At 35.5% G+C, this 24,189-nt stretch overlaps 1 protein-coding gene across 2 annotated transcripts in view; it reads right to left on the bottom strand.

The window, feature by feature from the left end:
• Nucleotides 1-2,662: 2,662 nt before the first annotated feature.
• LOC133203813 (muscle M-line assembly protein unc-89-like) overlaps nt 2,663-24,189 on the bottom strand; it is a 31,992-nt gene continuing 10,465 nt past the window's right edge. The window contains exons 5-25 of one of the 2 annotated variants that reach the window (XM_061339599.1): nt 23,944-24,122; nt 21,786-23,791; nt 21,516-21,639; nt 21,287-21,419; nt 20,862-21,037; nt 19,051-20,718; nt 18,385-18,945; nt 17,971-18,295; nt 17,255-17,340; nt 17,031-17,063; nt 16,399-16,534; nt 14,113-14,291; nt 10,964-11,175; nt 10,169-10,292; nt 9,857-10,005; nt 9,577-9,745; nt 8,014-9,444; nt 7,787-7,859; nt 5,321-5,589; nt 4,942-4,965; nt 2,663-3,583 (exon numbers count right to left, since the gene is read on the bottom strand). In XM_061339599.1, coding sequence (XP_061195583.1) covers nt 3,537-3,583; nt 4,942-4,965; nt 5,321-5,589; nt 7,787-7,859; nt 8,014-9,444; nt 9,577-9,745; nt 9,857-10,005; nt 10,169-10,292; nt 10,964-11,175; nt 14,113-14,291; nt 16,399-16,534; nt 17,031-17,063; nt 17,255-17,340; nt 17,971-18,295; nt 18,385-18,945; nt 19,051-20,718; nt 20,862-21,037; nt 21,287-21,419; nt 21,516-21,639; nt 21,786-23,791; nt 23,944-24,122 — 8,104 coding nt within the window. In that variant the 3' untranslated portion in view covers nt 2,663-3,536. The remainder of the gene's footprint in view (nt 3,584-4,941; nt 4,966-5,320; nt 5,590-7,786; nt 7,860-8,013; nt 9,445-9,576; nt 9,746-9,856; nt 10,006-10,168; nt 10,293-10,963; nt 11,176-14,112; nt 14,292-16,398; nt 16,535-17,030; nt 17,064-17,254; nt 17,341-17,970; nt 18,296-18,384; nt 18,946-19,050; nt 20,719-20,861; nt 21,038-21,286; nt 21,420-21,515; nt 21,640-21,785; nt 23,792-23,943; nt 24,123-24,189) is intronic. The other variant, XM_061339600.1, reaches the window with a different exon arrangement.

Below are 24,189 nucleotides of genomic sequence, written 5' to 3' on the forward strand. Positions count from 1 at the left end.
TAACAACAAAGCTTTATGATAAACTTGATGACTTCAATTTTTCAATCGTCAACTTCCCTCACTTATGTAGCAATGTACCCTTATCACCTGCATATGGGGTTTTTGTCTCCCAGTTGATTCGATACGCAAGAGCATGCTCTATGTACGTATGAGCAATTTCTAAAACGAGGCAAGCTATTGACAAACAAGTTGATTAAACAAGGATATCAAAAGTCCCGTTTGAAGTTTTTATGGTCGATACAATGACCTTGTCAGCAAATAAAGTCAAATGCTGACTGACGTTTTTCACACTAACTGTTAGGCCATTATTTACACACTGAATTGTCTACGGATTTTTCCTTTTTTCCCTGATCATGACAAGGAGCACACGGTGGGTGTGACCGGTCGGTTGGAGGTGCTCACTCCACCATTGAAACTGATACCACCATGTTTTTCGAGTCCGCGTTTGCTCTGCTCCGAATTTGTATTGTTTCAAAGGACTTTTGAGATTGATTACTGTTCGGTATGTTCATATTTCAACTCCATATTTCATTCACCTATGAAAAAATGAGACCAAAATACCTTATATTTGTACATTGGACCAAGAGTGGCCAATGTTATGGGGAACGTACTGGGTTAACCATGTGAATACTATGTTTTATGCTAAAGCACTATTGTGATCTTTTAAAGTTTGGAGATAGTGATAGAGTTTAGTTAGCACTGGCACACAGACAAGTTACTAGATCTACCTGGGTTGTTGCCAATTACCAGACTATTTTGTTGATCCCTAATTGTCATGTGTCCTCTTGTTTTGGCCTGTTCCTCTTGTTTTGGAGTAACATATCTTCATCTATCAGTTTATTTTGTTTTATCATATAAATAGAGGATATTCAATGATTTGTAGATGAATATGAAATTTATTTCACGAGTGGGACAAGATTTTTTGATATTTTCACGAGTGCGATGCACGTATCTTTTATTTCAAGATCACTGGGATATATTGAGTCTACATATGAATGAAAGTAACTATTGTATAAAAAAAATCCTCTCTCACGAGTGAAATAAATTCCATATTCATCTATAAAACATTGAATTTTCTGTTTATTACATTTTCTTAGATTTTCCCTTTGCCTCTGTCTTTTTGTAACACAGTGTCATAGGCTGTGACGTCATAGCTGAGCGGTTGAGACGTCATAGCTAAGCGATTGCGAGATTGAAAACGTTGTAAACATGGATTTTTAGCTACATATTTGGAAAAAATCTCTGGCAGTATAACTATAAGTCTCTGTCAGGATGACTCTTTAACACATATACCTTATAACAGGCCCGGGATTTTGTTAAAAACACTCTTCGTGAAGGGAAGGAAAATCGTAAGTTTTGCCGCACTTCTGATATTTTCACACTGTGAGAATACCATTTTGATACCCTTTCACACTGTGTCAGAATATCACTTTTATTCAGTAAATAAATAGAGGATATTCAATGTTTTGTAGATGAATAAGGAATTTATTTCACGAGTGGGACAGAATTTTTTGATATTTTCACGAGTGCGAAGCACGAGTGAAAATATCAAAAAATCCTGTCTCACAAGTGAAATAAATTCCATATTCATCTACAAAACATTGAATTTTCTGTTTATTACATTTTCTTTGGTTTTCCCTTTGCCTCTGTCTTTTCTTAACACAGTGTCATAGGCTTGACGTCATAGTTGAGCAGCTGAGACGTCATAGCTTAGCAGTTGGGAGATTGAAAACATTACATAGCATGGATTTTAGCAACATATTTGGGGAGAAATTTGCAGTTTTACCTCTATCAAAATGGTTAGTTACTATCTCTATCTTATGACAGACCAGAAATTATTTTTTACTTACTTTGATATCCTTTTAGACTGTGAGAGAATATCATTTTGGTATCCTTTCACACTGTGAGAGAATATCACTTTTATTCAATAAATAAATCACAGTATTTCACTATTGAAAATGTAATAAATTACAGTATTTCACTGCTGAAAATATGATAATTAAAATTTTCTATTCTGTGGAACATTTACAGGGTTTTTATTATACTCAGGTGACGCTAAAGCCTCTCGTTTTTCTGTGTTACCATTCATGGCTTCTGTGTCCAGGCCCCAGGGTTGGGCGAAGTTCGACAGATATTGAAAATACATTTTTGTTAAAGGATTTATAATGTGGTAACTGATTATATGATTAAAATGTGTTCTAACTACTTTACCAAAATTGCAAAATTCACGTCCCCTGTGTCCAGCATTTAAACCCCAGGTTTGGTCCAAGTTGGTCTTTATTTGAAAATACATTACACCTTTGAAATCTTCTTCTTTCCATTGAAAATCTAGGAGACTTACCCCTCTACCAAATTATCAAATTAATAGCCCCCCGACCCGTGGTTCAGGACTCCGGTGGGGCTAAGTTGGTTAAATATATATTGCAAGTACATTACATCATACATCTTTTATAAAAAAAAAAAAATCTTATTACTCATAGACATGTAGCTGGCAAATTGTTTGCATAATCATATGGAACAGTTAGCCATCTCCAAATATAGTAAAATTCATGCAGGACCAGGATCAGGCCCTAGGATGGGGCTAATGAAGCTGGTCAATGGACTCTTGTCATAAAATAATTGTATTACCGTGACCATGCTATGAAGTAAAGTGAAGTCAGTGTGTTTTTTCGATTTTTTATTCGATATTCAATCCCAACAGCCAACTAAAGTGTTTAAATCACAGTCTTGAAAAAAGTATCACATATACATGGAATTAAACGGGAATTAAACGGGAATCAACAGAATAAAACAAACCTCGTCAACTGTAGAACAGGGCAAGGGTCTGGGGTTACAAATATCCATGTAATGTGTAATATTCCAAACATCTATCACATTCAATGTAAGATCACAAAGCCAGACTTGAGTATTTTGCCATTTAAGTAACATTGCTTTCAGTTACACATTATAGTTTACTTGTGTGTTATTTTCACTTTTTTTCAATTCTAAGTACCACAAAGTAATTTTTTATAAAAATCCCTCAAGACAGCACAAACTATCTGGAGTAATTAACATAAAAAAGGAGTGGTAATTAAATGGATGCTGCGGTGAATTATATGGAATGACAAAGGTAGCAAGATGATTTTCTATTTTTTATTTATTTATTTTTTTTTTTTTTTTTTGAAACTTTTTCTTGTGTAAATCGGCTAAAAGATTTAGCTTGATACTCTTGATAGAACCTTAAACTGAAAAGAAGCACGAAAAATTTACAGACACAAAAAGCACCCAATTTGGATATTATGCCATGGATAAAACCTATCAAGAGACGTGTGCATGCAAAGCCATGTACTCGCACACTTACTTAGTGCATGTCCTTTGACTAAAATGCCGGAAAGATTTTATGTTAGAAGCACTATTCCAGCATGACCACCACAATACAACAATTATTGACTTCTTCATTCTCTGAACAGCATTATACAGACAGATGCTTTCGTCTCGTGCACTGGTTGTGGTTATCTTTAGTTTTACTTTATAATGCAAGGATGAGAGGTCGCTCATTATTCAGTGTCTGGTATCTCGATATCCGTCATCTCATAATGTTCTCCTGCAATAAACAAACCACGTGTTAGTAGTACTTACTGATTATACAGTAGTAAGGTAGATTGTAGTCATTGCCACATGGATAAACAACAGAAACAACATCACTGAAGAGTTTGTGCAAAGACAGTGAAGGGTGGCATGAACAAGTAAGGTCGGATCCAAATATTGTATCAAAAGGGGTGGGGATCAAGAATGTAACATAAAATGATTTTTTTTTAAATCAACTACACAAATCCCCTAAAATAATTTATCAAAATTTTGAAAACCAAGAATATTATTTTCTTATTTCCCAATATTTGAAGGTAAGCTATATCCAAAAAAAAATCTCTTACTCTGCCCCATCACAAACCACTGAAAGCGTGACACGAAAAAAGCTATACGCAATGCAGATTTGATTTAATGCATTTATTTTACCACTTCAGCACCTGGCTGTTAAGATATTTTTAACCAATGCACATGCCTTAAGCATCTATGAAATTTTTAGACAAAAAGACATTTGGCATGTCCATGGATATTAGAAAGCTTAATGCATTTTTCAACAAATATTCTTATGTGGATTCGAAAAAAAATCCTTGCCAACCTAAGCTGTACAACCTGAAAAATTCAAATATATTTCAAAGAAAAAACTCCGTAAATAATTTCAAACAGTTTTTTTAAATTTCTTACTTAAATGTAATGCACATGCACCTGTTCTCAAAAATAGTGATTATTCACATGATAACAAAAATTAAAATTACTTTCGAATTTTACAAGTACAGACAGCTAACAAACAATAAACCATGGTAACTGTCAATTCAGCGGAAATTGTTGCTCCCTACATCCCCAAGCGATTTCAATTTTAAACGAATTTGAAAGAATAAATCTCTAGACTCATCTTTGTATCGTGCTTTTCAAATATCACCGTACCTACCAAGATTTTAATCTTAAAGTATGATCAGAGCAAAAAAAAAAGTTCATGTATCATCAGTATGCAATTTTTTATTTTTTACAAATTAACCCAAGTTTATAGGACTTTATAACAATTATAAATAAGGAATTAATAATTTCAAATTTATAAAAAAAAAATATTTTACTCAAAGATAATAAAATGACATTATGATGACTATGTATATTTGTGATTTTAAAATCATGGGTAAATATCATTGAGCTTGAATTGATACTATGATTCAAGGATTCCTCAACTCAAAATTAATAATTATATTGTGTTGGTACAAATGCCATCATGAAAACCATGATCGTAAATGCTTTCTAAGCAGAAACCACAAAAATTCCAAACCGCAAAAACGAACGCCTCAAATTGGCATGATGAATAATTTCATACAAGCAAAGCAACAATCCAGCAAGTGAAAAATGTATATTTACCAAATATGTCCTCTAAAAGTTTTTCTTTGAATTAAAGGATAGCGTGTGAAATAAGCAAGCAATCACAGTAAATTGTATTTCAGTGCAAGTGCACATTTCACACAAGAAGAGAGAGACTGCGTGTAATTTTAACATCATTATCATATTAAATGATCACACATATAATCTACAAATCATAACTGAAAAAAAAAATCAAGAAGATTTAGATAGAGTTGTAAAAGAGAGAATAAATTAAAATATTGTTGCAGTTTGAAATCTAACCCCACAAAAACCCAAATAAATTGATTCTCATTACAAATTAAAGAGAATACCGACTACACATGTTGAATAAAAAAGTTTGAGATTGTTTAAGTTCACCAGACTAAATGAAAAGACCTACCAGTTACTGCAACTTCTTGTCCGTCATGGAACCAACTTATTTTGGCGCCATGAGCCGCACGGACCTTAACAGTCAGTTCTATCTCACTGTGGAGACTGACGTACTGATTTTCGGGAGGGACTATGATTTCTGGAGGGTGGTGAAGGTGGTGTTGGTGGGTGGTGCTGGCAGCTTGCTCTTCCAAAGACAGCTGTTTAGACACGCGCCTGGCACTTACTTCCAGGACCTGGGTCCGTCCACTAGCTGTCTTCTGTTCCACTATAGCCTCCCTATGAATTCAGATCAGCAAATAACTATTGACATCCTCATCAAATTGTATTATATACCGTTATATAATGATTTTAGGACTTATTGATAGAGAAATAATACTTGTTTTCACACATATTAAACTACCGTATGGCGGGAATTTTTTTAGCGGGGTGCTATTGCGCTGGAAAGTATGTTAATTACATATTGTTTGTATTCTCTGAGCAAAATATATTTAGAATTACATACAATCATGTACTTTTGTACTGAGCCAATGTTCTAAACTCAGATCTCAAGTTTTGAAACAGAAGGGCTACATATCAGTATCTGCTCTTCCTTGGATTTCGTTTATACAATTTGCATCCATCAATGGCAAGTTTTATTATATCCTTGGAATTGTGTTGTAAATTAAACAAATACTAGTATCAAGAATAGAATATAGTTTATAGACATTACCATTATGCACAATGAAAAATAAACAAAAAATATCAAATATTTCTAGATAACAAACTCAAAATGTGTTGACAATATCATGCTTCATATTCATTATCTATGAAAAGGTTCTTCCTATCTATACATACTGAAATGATTTATGAGACACAAATTAGCATATGTATGTAGCCTAAAGTCATTGATGTAATGCAAATCGACAAGCTTATTGTAAAGAATAAAACCAATTTCGTTCCTTTACGTCAGATAACCATTTATAAAGAAGCGTTCCTTTGCACCCTTGCTTATTAGTAGTAAATACAAGAAATATAACTTTGATCAGCCTGTTGTTAAACGTTATATCTTTCATCTGGTATTGGTTTTTACTTCAACTCTTGTGTAAAAAACTGTATTCAAACGTATATTAAACGAACTGAAATTCATCTAAAATGCGAATTTACTCTCTTTTGCAACGTCATGGAACTCGATCCGTGTCCGCCAAAAAAGATCCGCTAAAATTATTTAAGGAATCAAAACGCCAAATTTTACACCCGCTAAAGAAACCCGCTATGCGGTATTTTATGTCTATATAAAGGAACTAGGAATGTCAACGAGTACTCGATCGAACGTCCGAGTATCGAATACTAAAATCGGTACTCGGTTACTCGGATGCATTTTTTTTTTCATATTTCAAAGTGCATATTTTTATTAAAAACTTATCAAACATGTCATTTTAATATGCATTGTCCATTTGACCGATCACTGGATACCATACACAGCCGTTCTCACCTCTTGTGACCCTAATTTTGGATGGCTTTAATTATTTGTTTTCAATGAACATCTTTTAATTATGATGTATTAATTATCTTTTATTTAATTAGCATACGGTAGCGAAATCGGACATACACAGAAATGCAGCTACCAATTCAAAGTGAAGAAATATTTAAAAATAACCGGAGATTAAAAAAATGTTAGAAGTCAGCTTTGTATAGTAAATTTAGCGTATACGAGGGTACGAGGTAAAATCATATATATAAGGAATCACTGTCTAGTTTGTTGGGTATGCCAGGTCCAAGTTCAATTTATTTCTCTCCAACCACTCTCAACTTAGTCGTATATGAGGTTCTATGTACTATATATACAAAGACAATACAAAAGATACACGTGAAATAGCGGGAATACATACAAGTTAAGTAAACAAAAATAAGTCTGGAGGACAGCCAGGGCATCAACGGGAGCTGGAAACGTTGGATAATTTATGCGTAACGATGAAGTAAATATCGAGAAATCAACATACTTAACTTTCAGAATTTTCAAGGAAAAAACATTTGGAAATGTTAATAATATACGACTCGCGTTCATGACAATGATATTCTCTTTCGCTAAAGTCAAATCACTACAAAGTTGCGTCCTTCTCTTCCGTTGATCAAATTGTCTTCCTAAAGAAGAACTGTTAAGCATTTGTAATTATAGGTGTATTGATAATGTCTTTGTGTTTGCTTGATACATAAATTAAATACCCTAAAAACCGTTTCCTCGATGTTTATGTACATGCATTAAAAACATCGATGTAGTAAACATGTCCCAATAAAATTAACAAACTTTTATATGTATACACACTTTTTTCGAGTACCTGGGTATTCGATCGGAAAATCGTCCGAGTAACCGATTGTCAAATATTGACCGATTTGACATCCTTAGAAGGAACCCTTCATCCATATACAGATACATATACTTTCACCAAAAGTTCAAATTGTAGGAACATTTTTAAATTGGGTAGAACATACAAACCTGGTTTCATTCATTTTTAGAGAATCCACGTCAAGTATTTCTTTTACGTCCTCCATGGACATCAACCTGTCCACTGAAAAAAAGAAATCAGTCGATATTTATACATTTTCAAAAAAGCAATGAAAAACAAAAATACAGTAGCTTGCGACCTCTATGGTATGTCTAATTTACTTTCGTTTTTTTCTTTAGAATGAGAAGTACAGAATAACTCAAGGATATAGCCTTACATTGTCTGGTTTCTCTTATTGTTGTGGAAGCAGATTCGTTAGCTACAGAAGCTGTAACCGACTCGGAGGCTTTCTCTTTCCCACTTGTTTCTATCTCCTTTACTGATTTGACTTCAACATTTCCTTCAACAGATTTCGTGTGACTTTCAATTCGAGATGATTTTGTTTTGGACATTGTCACCTTTGACGTTGAGGCTTGCATTGATATCGCACCAGAGTCAACTGTGTCAGCAGAACCAGAAATCTCCACTACTTCTTCAAAAGAGACACTCTTACTCTTGGCTGAACTCTGCGATGATGTTCCTTCCTTCTGACCAGCTGATTCTGTTGTCTCAGTGGCTGTTTTTGTCGATATCTCGACCTCTTTACTTTCTGACTCTGCGCCCTCTGCTGCATCCTTGACACTGGACGCTTCCTCTGAGTCTAAGCTTTGGGAGCGGCGCTTCGATTTTGATAGCTTACGTTTTTTACTTTTGTTGATTTTTTCCATTTCACTGGCTGCCTCAGCAACTGATTCCTCCATGACAGACTTCGCCAAAACTTCTTCGAAAGATAAGTCCTGGTTTTCGGTTTTTGTTGAATTAGATTCCCCTAAAATTGTTTCTGCTTGCTGCACTAAGTGATCGATATCTAGTTCGCTATCATCTGCAGTCTTTGAAGTTGTTTCAGAACCTTTGGCGGTTTCCACTGCTTGTTGTACGACCTTACTTTCAGATGTTTCAGTCACGTCAGTAACTTCTTTTTTCTCAACGACTTTAGCATCTTCTAAGTTAGCAGAAACAGCAGATTCAGTCATAGCAGTATCAACTCTCTCTTCAGCTTTTAATACCGTTCCAGCTTGATTTTCATTTTGTTGAGTAGAAGTTTCTTCAGATTTTTTCCCTTTGTCTGTCTTAACAGCAACTTCTTCTTTTTTCATCATAGCAGCATTTTCTTCGGATGCATAAGCAACATTTTCTGTCAAGGAGACTTCTTCGGCGGATTCCATTGTCTTTGGTGCAGCTAACATCTTTTCCTCTGGTACCTGAGTTGATGTTTTCTCTTCAGCAACTGCTGGCTTTTCCTCAACCTCAGTCTTCTCTGCAACCACCAATTTTTCAGGAACAACCGCTTCCTTTTCAGTTGCTTTCTCCTGAGCAGGTGAAACATCAACCACTGCCTCCTCCATCTCTGTGGGTTTCTCTTTCACTGAAGTGTCCTCTACTTCAGCTTGTTTATCATCTGGCTTTACAATTGCTTCATGAACTTCTTCCTCTGTCCCAATAACTTCTTTCACCTCACTTGGCTCCTCTCTGCCTTCCGCTAATGGTTCTAAAGACATTTCAGCAGTGTCTTTAACAGAGTCAGTAGAGTCACTTTGAGATACAACTGGTTCCTCTGGTCTGTCTATCTCTCCAGAGATACTTAGGCGCCTGGTTTCTTTACAATCCTCTAAAAATACAAAATAGATAAATTTTACTGGCAAATGTTTATATTGCTTAGATTTCTTTTTAAAAGTTTTATTTAACTGTAAAATAGATAAAATACAAGAGATTTATGTCCCCAAAGAAAAACATGACGGACCGCTGACAATAAGTTTTGCTGTTTGTTTGCTTCTTCCTAGGTTGTTTTTTGCGATGCAAACGTACATTCCACTATCACGCCGATTGACGTCATGAATCGTTAAAGTTGTCTCTCCTGGAACGTTGTCGATTGTTATTCTCTTGGACTGGTAAAGATCTAACATATCTTTCTGCCTAATTTTTGAAAATAAAAATGATTATTTTTTAGTAAAAATGAATTCGCACGCGTGTGCGTTTGTAAATATGTCTGATATATATTAAAAGAAAGAGATTATTTGAACTTGCCATTTGAATTTAGGTACAGGATACCCGGAGGCAGAACACTTAAAGGTCACGACTCCACCTACAGGTGAAATAATCCCCTCCATTTTGCTCGTGAATTCTGGAGCTGAATTTTCCAGTTTAGCAGAGTCAACCTCTTCCACGACAGCTGAAACACAAACCGTTTAATAAACGATTCAATACGACAAGAAGCAAAAATATATTGTACATTGAAATTGTAAAAGTCAAAGAACATAATCTATCATTTGTTTTGGTAATTATTAATCGTTATTTTCTTTATAATCCTTCTGATGACAAATATTTTGACATACCTTCCATAGTAAGATAGGCGCTGGACGAACAGCAGCCTGACTCGCTTGTGGCCTCTACAGTATAGCAACCCTCGTCTGACTTCTTGAAATCCTCAATAGTCAGACTATGCTGCTGGTTCAAGTTCTGAAAAGAGTAAGAGAGTATAGTAAATGTTTTTTTTTTCTTTAAACAATAAAATACTTTCTTTGCTTGTTACTGCTGCGACATTGCAGATAAAATGCATAACCCACAAATGCATAGAATGCATAAGTGGCAACTGGTAGTCCCCACATTATCAAATAAAGAGAGACAATTTATTGATATACATGTATTGCATTTGTATACAATTTATATTAAATAGGTGGGGATATGCAAAATATTGTATTATTGGCCCGTACATTACACTGATGGAAGATCTAGAACACACTTCTGAAGAGATCTTTTAAATAGCATCAACTAGCATTGATAACGGCAATTGGTTTTCATAAGAAATAAAATAGAAAATATTCAGTGGATGTAAAAGGAATAAAAGCACCGCATCGATAATTAAAGAAGTCAGTAAAAACAAAGAAGTACTAAAGTATTGAAAAATAAAGGTATATTTACCACTTCCCCCCATTTACTGGATTAAGCGACATTATCAACTGAAAATTTAGTAAAATTTGGTAACGACAGTACACCTTATCATTTTTATGAATAAAGAAACTATGCTTTATTCAACACAACCAAAATACCATTAAATAAAACAAACGAACAAAACAAAATATATGAATGAATAAATAAATAATAAAACAAAAACATAAAACAAAACTTACTGTGATCGTGTATTTTCCGTGTCTAGATACAATCTCCTTTCCATGTCTTAGCCATTTCACTTCTGGTTCGGGATTGCCCTTTACAACACAGTCCAATGTTGTGCCTTTTCCTTGAAATATTCTCTTATCCTTCAGAGACAGGAAAAACTTGGGTGGGACACTTTCTGGAGGATCATCCCGATCTATAGTCTCAACCTTCTGCATCTCAAGGGCTATCAGAGATAAAAATACCGGCATAACAAGGTATGATGAAACTTGCTGTAACTTTTCGCTATGATGAACAGTAGATGAACAGCAGAGGCAATCATAAACAAGAGGCCCATGGGCCACATCGCTCACCTGAGTAACTTTGGCCCTGCTCTTCTTTACCAAATTGCCCCCTTGTAATACCTATTGTGGTCCCGCCCTATCCTGGGGGTCATGATTTGAACAATTTAGAATCTACACTACCTTAGGATGCTTCCACATAAGTTTCAGCTTTTCTGGTCCTCTGGTTCTTGAGAAGAAGATTGATAAAGATTTTTCCTATATTGGATTCCCTATTGTGGCCCCGCCCTACACCCAGGGGTCATGATTTGAACAATTTAGAATCTTTACTACCCCAGGATGCTTCCACATAAGTTTCAGTTTTTCTGGCCCAGTTGTTCTTGAGAAGAAGATTTTTAAAGATTTTTCTTACATAATTCAATAAAAAACTTGGATTCCCTATTATGGTCCCACCCTACCCCCGGGGGTCATGATTTGAACAATTTAGGATCTTTACTACCCCAGGATGCTTCCACATAAGTTTCAGTTTTTCTGGCCCAGTTGTTCTTGAGAAGAAGATTTTTAAAGATTTTTCTTACATATTTCAATGAAAAACTTGGATTCCCTATTATGGTCCCACCCTACCCCCGGGGGTCATGATTTGAACAATTTAGAATCTTTACTAACCCAGGATGCTTCCACATAAGTTTCAGCTTTTCTGGCCCAGTGGTTCTTGAGAAGAAGATTTTTAAAGATTTTTCCTATATATTTCAATGTAAAACTTGGATTCCCTATTGTGGCCCCGCCCTATCCCCGAGGGCATGATTTGAACAATTTAGAATCTACACCACCCCAGGATTCTTTCACATAAGTTTCAGCTTTTCTGGCTCAGTGGTTCTTGAGAAGAAGATTTTTAAAGATTTTTCCTATATATTTCAATCTAAAACTTGGATTCCCTATTGTGGCCCCGCCCTACCCCCGGGGGTCATGATTTGAACAATTTAGAATCTGTAATACCCCAGGATGCTTCCACATAAGTTTCAGTTTTTCTGGCCCAGTGGTTCTTAAGAAGAAGAATTTTAAAGATTTTTCCTATATATTTCAATGTAAAACTTGGATTCCCTGTTGTGGCCCCGCCCTACCCACGGGGGTCATGATTTGAACAATTTAGAATCTACACTATTCCAGTATGCTTCCACATAAATTTCAGCTATTTTGGCCCATTGGTTCTTGAGAAGAAGATTTTTTAATGACCCCACCCTACTTTTGTCTTTTCATGATTATCTCCCCTTGTAAGTTGACTTGGTCCTTTATTTTAACAATTTACCTTCACCCAAGGATACTTTGTACTTAAGGGAGCCGACTGGGGTTTTATTGTGTGAAAACTACTATAGAGAAACTCTTTAATTTTATACCATATGTACCTTACATTGACTTCGGTATACATGCTAAGTTTAGTGAAAATCTACCGTCTGGTTATTTTTTAGGGACCATCTCAAAATACAGGTACATTTACTATAGGATTATATAGGAAAATACCATTTTTTCGCACTTCGAAGCAAATTATACAAATGCTACTATAGACTTTTTGCTCAAATTATACTATTTGATGGGTAATACTATATTATAAATTTTGTGCATGAAACACAAAATTCTACCGTCTGGTTTCCAGAGGGAGCATCTCAAAATGTCAAAATTCATGATATTTTCCTGTTTTTATGGAGTACAACAAAACATGATTGATACCACAGATTTACACAAAAAATAATAAAAATGATTGCTAGATTCTCAATTTCCTATGTTTAAAATTTCAAGAGCATGTATTTTATACTTTTTATTTTCATGGCATAATTAATGACCCCGCTTAAAGAACTTCGGTCATTCATAACGTCAAAAACACACTATTACGACGTCTGTATACCCATTATTTGAAAAATAGTTCAAAAAATCAGTTATTTAAAAACGTAATTAGATTTTTTAACCTTAGATTTCCTAAATTTGTTAATTTTTATAAATTATGTAAAAATAGTTGCTCTAAAAGAGTAAATACGCCTTGTTTTACTATGCTGCGCGAGGTATTGCGCAATGAAAACCCCAGTCGGTCCCCTTAAGTTTGGTTAAAATTGGCCCAATGGTTTTTGAGAAGAAGTTGAAAATGTGAAAAGTTTACAGACAGACGGGCGAACAGACGGACAGACAGACGGACGGACGACGGACAACAGATGATCAGAAAAGCTCACTTGAGCTTTCAGCTCAGGTGAGCTAAAAAACGACTCATGAATTCGATTAGGACTTTTAGCTCAATCATTTGGAGATGGATTGGAATTGACCTGAAATGCTGTAAAAGTACTTTTTTCAGGGGGTTATATTTCCTCAGAAACAATTTTTTTGTTCATTCGGAGGGTAGAAATGAATTTCTTAGACTGCAATTGTGTGTCTTAAATTCAATTTAAGTATGCTGTGACAAATTTCTGCGAAAAATCCTTGTCCGCACACATAGCGTAAATTGATGCCACGCGGAATAAAGTATGTGTAGGTTAAATCCAATCCGTCTCTATAAATTACTGAACTAAAGCATGAGAAACGTCCAAATCGAATTCATGAATCTTTTTCATTGCAATACCTAATACGGCGTTGCTGTAAAAAAAATAATTCTCGTACGGTTCATAAAGTATTAAGTATCTTAACTTATCGAAAGTTGATGGAATAAAATGTCTCGTAATGATGTCTGAAGACTGTATATTCATGAAATTATGAAGTGGTATAAATACCGTTGTATAATTAAACTGGAAACCTTTTTGTTGGAAAATGAAAAAAGAGCAAATACACAAAAAGTGCTTTATCCATGTCTGCTTTCCACAATATCGGAAAATATTTGCTCTTATGCCTTCAACTACGTGTACCTTTAACGTGGAGAGTTGTTTTGGTGCTATAGCTCCCATTCTCTCCATACACGATACATTCGTACTCCCCAGTGTCCAGTATATGTAGTCTCTTTAGGAGCACACTAGCGATCCTGGTATCTGGATCCCATTCCAGACGGACTCGACTGGATTGCTCAAGCTTGACACCATCTTTGAACCTGACAAAAATGGAACTTGAAAGTGGAAAAAAAAAAGCCAATAATAGCAATACGTGGGTGGTTGTCTGGAAAAGTCCTATATATGCACTTGCAGTTGTAAAACATATGAATAGTCGTTATATTAAACTTTTTTATTCTTCAACATGGTGTGTCTTTTCACATTACCATGATAAAATCACTTTTACATTTTGTACATCCGGAAAAAAGACATTGTAAAGGAATGTCCAGTCTGTTATGGTTTTTAAATCTTTAACACTCTTTCGAGCTTATACACTATATTTGACAAATAAAGATGACATGGACCAGTTTCTGTAAAACAAGGATTCATTTTTTAAAATGTATTCCAGTAAAGATATCCTCAAGGGCAGACATACTCGTAGCTTAGTATCCTTCGTTGACGAACAAACTTGAATTTTTTTTCTGAGTATGCCTGCATGCATAACTTAATCATGGTCATGCTGTTCTTGATAAGATTTTTAAGTATTTCTTTCCTATATAATTCCATGCAAAACTCTGATCCACGACACAAAAAGTAAAATATTCGGTAAGATTATTTATTTATTATGCCCTGCCATGAATATGGCCGGGGCATATAGTGTTTGTCATGTCCGTCTGTCCTTCCGTCATACTTTGCGTTTAGCTCAGTTCAAAGCTCAGTTTCAAAGAAACTATCCAAGATATTTTTATCAAACTTCAAATGCTGATAGATATTGATAAGAGTTATGCAACTGCATCAACATTTTTTGACCTTGACCTTTCCTTTGACCTTGACCTAACTTTTCTTAAATTAGTGTTTAGCTCAGTTTTAATGAAACCATTCAAGTTATTTTTAACAAACTTCATATGCTGATACATACTGATGAGCGCTATTCGACTGCATCAATATTTTTTACCTTGACCTTTCCTTTGACCTTGACCTCACTTTTCTTAAATAAGTTTCTAGCGCAGTTTTAAAGATACCATTCAAGATCGTGTTATCAAACTTCATACGCTGATAAATACTGATGAGAGCTATTCAATTGCATCAATATTTTTTTTTTTACCTTGACAATTCCTTTGACCTTGACCCCACTTTCCTTACATTAGTGTTTAGCCCAGTTTTCAAGAAACCATTCATAATATTTTTATCAAACTTCATATGCTAATACATACTGATGTAACCTTTTCAACTGCATCAACAATTTTTGACCTTGACCTTTCGTTTGACCTTGACCTAACTTTTCTTAAATTAGTGTCAAACTTCATATGCTGATTTATACTGGTGTAAGCTATTCAACTGCATCAATATTTTTGACCTTGAACTTTCCTTTGACCTTGACCTTACTTTTCTCAATTTGTGTTTAACTCAGTTTTAAAGAAACTACTCATAATATTTTTATCAAACTTCATATGCTAATACATACTGATGTAACCTTTTCAACTGCATCAACATTTTTTGATCTTGACCTTTCCTTTGACCTTAACTTCATTTATTTTAAATTAGTGTTTAGCTCAGTTTTAAATAAACCATTCAAAATATTTTTATGAAACTTAATATGCTGATACATATTTATGAAAACTATTCAACTGCATCAAAAACGTTTGACCTTGAACTTTTTTGGGACCTTGACCTCACTTTTCTTAAATTTGCATTTTGCTTAATTTTGAAGAAACCATTTAAGACATATTTATGTAAGCTTATGCACTTATACATAATTTGGTGAGAATTTATCATCTATATCAAATTTAAGGAAACTATTCAAGATATTCTCATCAAATTTCATACACTAATACAAATTTTCATGTTCCATTACTAATATACCCTCGGCGGGGCATTCATGTCCTATGGACATATTTCTAGTTGATAAATACATGATATACGAAATATTTATATAAAATTTCTTTGAGGTCGATAGTTAATCCAATTTCAAAGAAAATTGAAAGTTGTCAATGAAATGACTTAATATCCTTTTTTAAATTTCAGAAACATAAAAAAAAAATAATATGTTATGTTAATTGGCAAAATATAATTCTTGAACTGGTATACTTCCAGAAACGCATGATTAGTCGATAAGACTAATAGTAAGTTTGATCTTTAAAATAGAAATAAATAAGACATTATACTGACCACACTATTTTTGGACACGGTTCTCCTGCTACCACACATTGGATTCTGACGTTTTCATCTCTCTCTAAGGGATACAGTTCTTCATCTAATGCTTGGCTAAAGTGAGGGCTAGTTTGGGAAGGAGGCAATTCCTCCTCTAGCAAAACAAAGAGTGCATTTGTAAATTAATTCATATTTTGTTTTTAAATTCAAAGGCCTTGAAATAATACTCTCTGAAGGGGCCTTAAAAGTGACATAAAGCGAAATAGAAAAAAATATGAAAAGAGATAGATTATCAAGGAAATACATCAGAAATATATGTATTTATCGAAAACAATGTATACTTCATTTAAAACCAAATGTCCACAAAATAAACCCATTGAAAACTTAAATTAATAACAACAATATCAGGAAAACGGATCTTTTCATGGACAGGATGAGAAATAATAATTTTCCACTGACAGACAATCAAGAAAGGATCTTAGATTCTTAAAATACACAATTTATTTGATGTATTTACAGGTAAACAAAGAGTGCTTTAACAACAAATATATACAAGAACCAGCACTGGAAAAGAAAACCAAAAACTAACTACAAGGTAAATACACTTCAGAGGGGATGTTGGGGAAATGGTGGAGTGATCAACTTGATACCTTTCTCGGCCTTGTCTAGAGGACTGGAATGGCCTGTTTAAAGTTCAACACATATATGTTGGTACATATCCTTAGAACAGTTGATTCAAATAGATTTGTTACAATATATAAAATTATATTAAGATGTCGAATTGGTGCCTTCGGTTTTGATATTGAAGAAAAAATAAATGCTCTCTATATTATTTTTTGTGCAATAAATATTAGAAAATACAATGAATACTTACAATGTACCCCTGTTGGGGAAACCATTGGAATGTGCATTTTGTTAGCGTCCAACTGACCTTCTTCACAAACTTCTTGGAGATCAACACTAAAGAGAAAACCAACTTTTAGGACAGATAATACAACTTTTTTTTTCAAAAATCATGAAAATAACAACTAAATCTATATTTATATAAGTAAAATGAATAAGTTAAGGCACTTACAGTTTCATTTTTCTTTCGAAGTATTTCGATAATGTGATAAAAAATTGTATAGAATGAAGGAAAATGACAGATAGAAGAATTTGAACATCATAGAAAGTTTATAATTTAGAATTTTTAGAAATTTTATATATGCATCATTTACTACCAAAATATTTCCAAAAATATAATCCTATCCATGCATCCATTTTTTTGTTTGTATTATATGTCTTTAAAGCCTTTGAGAAAGTATTAAGAATAGTGCAATGAGATGGATGTAAAATCTGTCAACAAAACCTTTATTTAGGAACTAGAAAAATCCAAGCAACAACAAAATCCTCAAGGCTTGCAATTTTTTCTGTGATAACTTGATGTCAAATAAGTTTTATTTACGCGTGATTAGCTTGTAAAAATTGTCTCCTCCATATCAAATCCATATAATGCCTGAACATAACGTGTATTACATTTACAATTTTAAGACTCTTCTATTCATAAATCCACCATAGTGTTACCATACAACACAAACTTTATTTTCTTACCTGGGCGGTATTTGTAGTTTCAGTTCTTCTTGCTCAGTAGATATTTGTTTTTCCACCAAAGGTAAAAGATCTCTCTCCTTGATGTCCTCCTCGACGAGTCCTGTGCTTTCCTCCATGGGTGCAGTTGTCAAGATAAACACTTTACATCTTGACACCACGTCCTCCTGTTCCGCTGAGCTTGATCCTCCGACAAGTTTAGCCGTATACACACCTGAGTTTACATTGTGATTAACCTTCTTGATCTCTAATGCGTGAACGTCGTGAGAATCTTTTATGAAAATATTTTCACTGGCTTCGATTGGCTTATTTTCGTGCATCCAAATAACTTGAAAAAAAGAATATCCATGATATCACCTTAAACTTATTGATTAACACTTCTCCTGATTAACACTCCAATCATAATTACAATCATACCTTCTGGTTTTGGGAGTCCGTCAGTAATGCACTGAAGAAGCAAATCATCTCCATCTTTTAAATCCAATTTTTCTGGAAGACTCTTGACGAAGGTTGGTGGTTGGGGCTCTCTTTCCTCTTGTTTTGGTGCGGCTTCCTGTGTCTCAACTTGTTCTGTCACGGTCTCTGATGCCTCTGCAGTTACAGTTTCCTTCTGTTCTTCCTGTACGACTTCTTTCTCCTCTTGAGACTTCTCCACCACTATTGGGACTTTTTCTTTCTCTCCAAATGCTTTTTCCACATTCACTCTCTCTTCCTCCACCGGGAGCTTCTCTGCGTCCACCTTCTCTACATTCATATCCCCGGGGGATTGTACCTTCTCTGTCTTTTCTGTCGTTTCCTTGATCTCAGAAGATAAGGTGTCCTCGGAAACAGCTTTTCGTCCATCGACAGCGTCAACTTTTAATACTTCATTTTCAGGCTTTTTATCACTTGGTGTTATACTGGGCGATCCAGGTTTTTCAATGCCCTCTACTTCAGAGGTTTTTACTTTCTTTTCTATGGGTGACGACACTCGTTGTGCTGCATAAATAATAAATATTAAAAAGACAAATACTTTTGTCGTTTGTATTTTTAAAAGAAAAAAATATATACATGAGTTTTAGTAATTCTATCGGATTAACTTACCAGGAACTGATACATTATAATCATCAATCTCTTTAGCAGATGATATATCACTACATACTGAGTCATCTCTTGCACTTGCTTTCAACTCAGTTTCTTGCCTGGCATTCAGATTTTCTTGACCGACCTTAGTACACAAACTTTGGTCATCAATATTGATAGTGCTGTGCTCAATGTGCAGTGACGTGTCTTTTTGTGCTCTTTGCTCTGGAGACAGAGAATTACTGTCACTAGGTTGTGGATGAGAAAGATCAGTGGGAGTATCCAGGGAAGAAGAGGGTTCACTGGTAAGAAATTCAAAGTTTTCAGATTCAGGGGACAATGAGGAATAAATGAGTGCATCGTCAGATTTTACAGATATATTTTCAAGTTTCTCTTCTGCTGTACATTTAAGTTCCATCTGCGCTTTAACGTCTTCTTCACTTGGTTCTGAAACAGGAGAAGAAATTGGGGATGAAGTTTGGAATCGTTTTAAATGAGTTGTCTCGACAAGGGATACAGATTCCACATCGCTGCAAATTATTTTTGCCGGTCCCTGCTTCTCGCCTTTGTACGTATGTATGTCACAACCTACATGATCTTCTGTGTTTTCGACTCCAAGTACTTCAAATGACCCCTCAGTTGATCTGTTTGAGTTATTTTTGTTAGTCGTCTTTGCGAAAGATACTTGCTCCATGTTTGAGCTTACTTCTTGCTTTGCCACATCGGCAGTTCTATCAACACCCTGAAAAGGTTTTGAAACATTAACAAAACTTTCCAAAAGCGTGTCATTCAATGACACGAGTCCTTCCTCGTGAACATCAGGTTTAAGCGAACCATCCTGTAAAGGTAATTCCGAACGCACACCAACCTCTCTTTTTGAAACTCTTGTTTTCGACGCTTTGCTGATTGCGTCAGTACCAGAAACTTGTTCCAAAGTTTCAAAGTCACAGTCTGAAGGAAGGCTGGAATCAAGTCGATGTTCAACTTCAACTAAAGACGTATCAGTTGATATGATTTGCACATCTTTTGAATCTGATTGCACTTCATATATTGTCCCTGAATCTCTGTGGGAGGGTTTATCATACTTGCCTTTCTCCACATCAGCTGCCATGAGCTGTTGTGAATCATTTTTAATTCGTTGATCAGCATCTGCCAAAGATGGTGTCTGTTCAGATTTAGAAACAAGAGTATCTACAAGTGCTAGTTTGTTGGAATCGCTAGTGATATCAGTTAATGGTGATCTTTCGATTTCTAAAACTGTTAAAGGAACAGAGGAGGTGTCGACATTCACCTTTGCTGGTGTTAATGAAGGTGAAGATTGGTCAGGAGAAAGAGGAATTGTTAATTCAAGCTCAGAAGTTTCGGATTTTGATAGAGATTCAGCAGGAGAGGTTAGACTAATTTCCATTTCTGTGGATTGCGTAACATTACCAGCTTTTAAAGTCTCGTCCAAGACTGTCAGAATTTCTGATGACTTCAGAGGTGTCTCCTTTACAGCCTCTGTCTTTTCTGCGGTCACAGCCTCCTTCAGTTGTTCTGGGGACTCTGTTGAAACTAGCCCAGCTCTCCAGGCCTTTGGTTTCTGAACTGGTGCCTCATTTACAATACCTTTAGCATTCTTTGTTCTGCTGATGATTCTCTCTACTTCAATGTTGCAGGATACATCATCAAATGCATCTGCCATAGATTCTGAAAATCCAAATAATCTAGCTTTACTTAAACCTTTTAAAACAAGCTTGGACTTCTCAGCTATAATTAAATACTAATGCTTTATTTTTTAAGATGTGAATTAAGTAAAGTCAATCAAAAGACTTAATCCATTTTTAGCATACCCAAAACCTGGAGCTTTGCTGTGCTTCTGCAGCGTCCCGCCATGCTTTGGGCCTCACACTTGTACAGTCCCGTATCACATTCTTCAGCATCATGGATCAAAAGAAAAGCCTGTCCCTTCTCCCCTTGATGAATGTCAATTCTGTCCGTTTGTTGAAGTTCTATTCCATCCTTGAACCTACAGTTGTATAGAAGGATGATATAACTTAATCTTTTATACATATAAGATCTTACTTATATAAGAAGGATAAAGAAAACATACCGTATTGATATGGTACTAATCATTCAATACTATGCAATAAAGTCATGCCCTGCCTTAATTTGAGGAACTAAAACGTGTAAATATACAGCAATCTTAATTTTTTTTCTTTCACATAATTGTCCCTCAATAATCAAGTGTAAACCTTCCTCGGAACTTTTGACTTACCATCTAACAAAGGGAGCAGGGGTGCCCTTTACTTTACAGCTGAATGTAGCAGCTTGTCCTAGTTTTACGCTAACATGGTGAATTGGCTCGATAAATTCGGGGTGTTTGTATTCCACACGAGGATCAAAGACGGCTACAATTGAAAGACAAATAGATAAGGAAATAGATTAATTAATTTTTACACACTTGCTGAGGTACGGAGATACATCCTTCAAGTTTATAAACGTACGTTCTACTTGGAGGTAACAGTTGGATTTAATCTTCCCCTCCTCATTGCGGACCTCTACCATATATTCACCAGTGTCGTAGGTAGAGGTGACCGGGATCTCAAGACTTAAGAAACCTCCATTGCTCTAAAATTGAAGGAAGGATTGATATCATATTAAATTTTAAAAGTAAATTGTCCGATAATTAAACATAAATTTAACTTATAGTTTATTTTGTAAGTATTAACACGTTTTCGATGATTATGTTTTATAGATATTATTATTATTCTTACCCTGATGTGGAAATTTTCCTCTTCGTCCCTTGACAATGCAATCCCTCGCCGGTACCATAACACAATAAAAGGTTCTTTACCAGTGACGAAACACGATAAGAGGACACTATTACCCTCCAAGGAAGACTTGCTTTTAAGTCTCTCTATGAATGAAAGCGGCTTATCCTTTACCCAGTTGGTCCCCAACTTCAGTAGCGCTTGTCTCTCTTTGTCATACATAGCGTTAAGCACCTTATTCTTAGTCTCTAACTCCGGACCTACAGACTGTGCTCTTTTGGGTTGTTGGCGCCGGGCCGGGAGTTTGGAAGTTCGGATATCGTCGAAGTCGAAAAGCTCGATTTTGTTCTTCCTTGCCCTGTGTTTGGTGTAATCAAATCCAGTGTCTTGTAATCTTTCTTTTCTCCACGAGGGTACTTCGCTGTCTTCAATATCATAGAATGAATTGTTTGCCCTGTTAATGAATTGATCCAGGTTTTTAAGGTACATCTTTCTTTTGAATGCTTCGTCTGACAACATCTCTTCCTCATCTGTATTTGGTTCATTTTTTACAGGCTTAATGTAGGTAACTGGCTCCTCATTCTCAGTGTCTTCAGTTGAACGTGACGATTGTTTATTCCTGGACATTGAAACGTTTAGTAGATCCCTGTCAACTTTATATCGATATCCCTGTTTATTAACAATCTCTCTAGCTTTCAAACTTAATCCAGGATTGATTTCTTTGATTGGCTTATTCTCGTCTGCAAAATGTCTCGTAAGTGTATGGTACTTGAGATCTTTTCGGTGTTGTTTTCTTTTGCATGTTGGATTGGAAGTTTTGTCTGTTCTTTGTTTGTTGTGGAGTTCTGCTCTATATGCCTCAATATCTGCAAACTCTGATTTTCCAACACTACTTTCTCGTACAGAACGGATGAGCTCCTCAGTTTCACGCGACACGGATAAAGACCTAGCTCGAGCTTCCCTTTTTCCTAAAACCTTGTCTTCGTCCAATTTCTTATCTGATGTGACGCCTATATCCCGAGCTAGAGAAGCTGACCTAGTCCGTCTTGATGTATCAAGATCACGTGAGAAAGATAATGACTTTGGTCGTGTTCGTGATGACCGGAAACTCTCCTCCCTGTCAGACTCGTAACCAGATTTTGAAACAAAATCACGTGTTACACTAGCTGACTTAGGCCTACTTTCGAATTCGGAAAATTCATGCAGCATAGCAACCGACTTTGGTCTTGGTCGCAGTGTGTAATATCCCTTCTTGTCGTCAAGGACGAGTCGGGAGGTCACATCTCGACTTAAAGAGACCGATTTCGATCTTCTCAGATCTGCACTAGTACCGACATTCCGACCCCTTGTTAGCTCTATTGCCTTTTTACTTAGGCCTGGGTTAATCTCATCACTCAGTTTCGTTCTGCTGCGTGTAGATTTCGGTTTATAGCTAAAAGCTTCAAAACCACTGGATTTTTCAATCCCTTTGTCATGGGGTGTTCTTTTTGTCAGACTGTCAAAGATTTTCTTTGACTCAAGCTTCCTTTGAAGCTCCATTTCTTCTAGGATATCGGTTTTTGCCCCGTATTTGTTATCAGTAGTGAAAAGATCAGTCGTTTTGCTCTTGTGTTCATTTTCAATATCATATATGCTGGATTTTCCCTTCAGCTCTTCATCATCATAACGTTTTCTAGGTTTGTAGTCGTTTTCAACATTATATATGTTCATCCTGTCCGTTTTATTTTCATCATATCCTGGTGATTCATACTTCTTTTGTCTTCTTATGTCCAATGCATTGTAAAGATGAGATTTTCTATGACCTTTGAACTGCGGATCTAAATGGTACAGTTCGGACTTCTTTAAGTGAGGGGACGTCTCAAAAGTATACTGATCAGACTTCAACATCATCCGCTCAGCTGCCTCGAACTTAGAGAGGTGGTGTCCGGTAAAGCTTGCAAGCTCCTCGTTTCTTGTCCTGGCTCTACTGATTGAAAATTGGTCCCTCAGGTCTGCATTCGTTATCTGTTCTGTAAAGAAAAATTGATAAATATGATTTATCCAAGTTTAGATTCTTTACAGGGAAAAGTTTGCAAAATTTCTTTTATTATGACTTTGGGAAATATAGGGAAATATATCGATGTCTTTTATACTACTACAATTATTGCTAAGTAATTCATACTTCTAATGGTGAGATGCGCCTCGGTAAAACTGGAACCTTCGGAATTCCTTGCCACACAACGGTATGTTCCACTGTCTCGATCCGCTACGGGAGAAAACAGCTGAAGGTATGCCGTGCCATCTCCTCGATAGGCCGTGTGCACAAAGCTGGTTTTTCCAATGGGTTCGAGGTCTCTGTACCTGTAATATCAATGGATTAAAGACCGTATATTTTTATAATTTTAAAGTTGTCTATTCGGGAGCCCCA

This window comes from Saccostrea echinata, unplaced genomic scaffold, assembly GCF_033153115.1.
Source record: "Saccostrea echinata isolate AGI-Se365-2 ecotype Australia unplaced genomic scaffold, CSIRO_AGI_Sech_v1 ptg000051l, whole genome shotgun sequence".
NCBI classification, from domain to species: domain Eukaryota; kingdom Metazoa; phylum Mollusca; class Bivalvia; order Ostreida; family Ostreidae; genus Saccostrea; species Saccostrea echinata.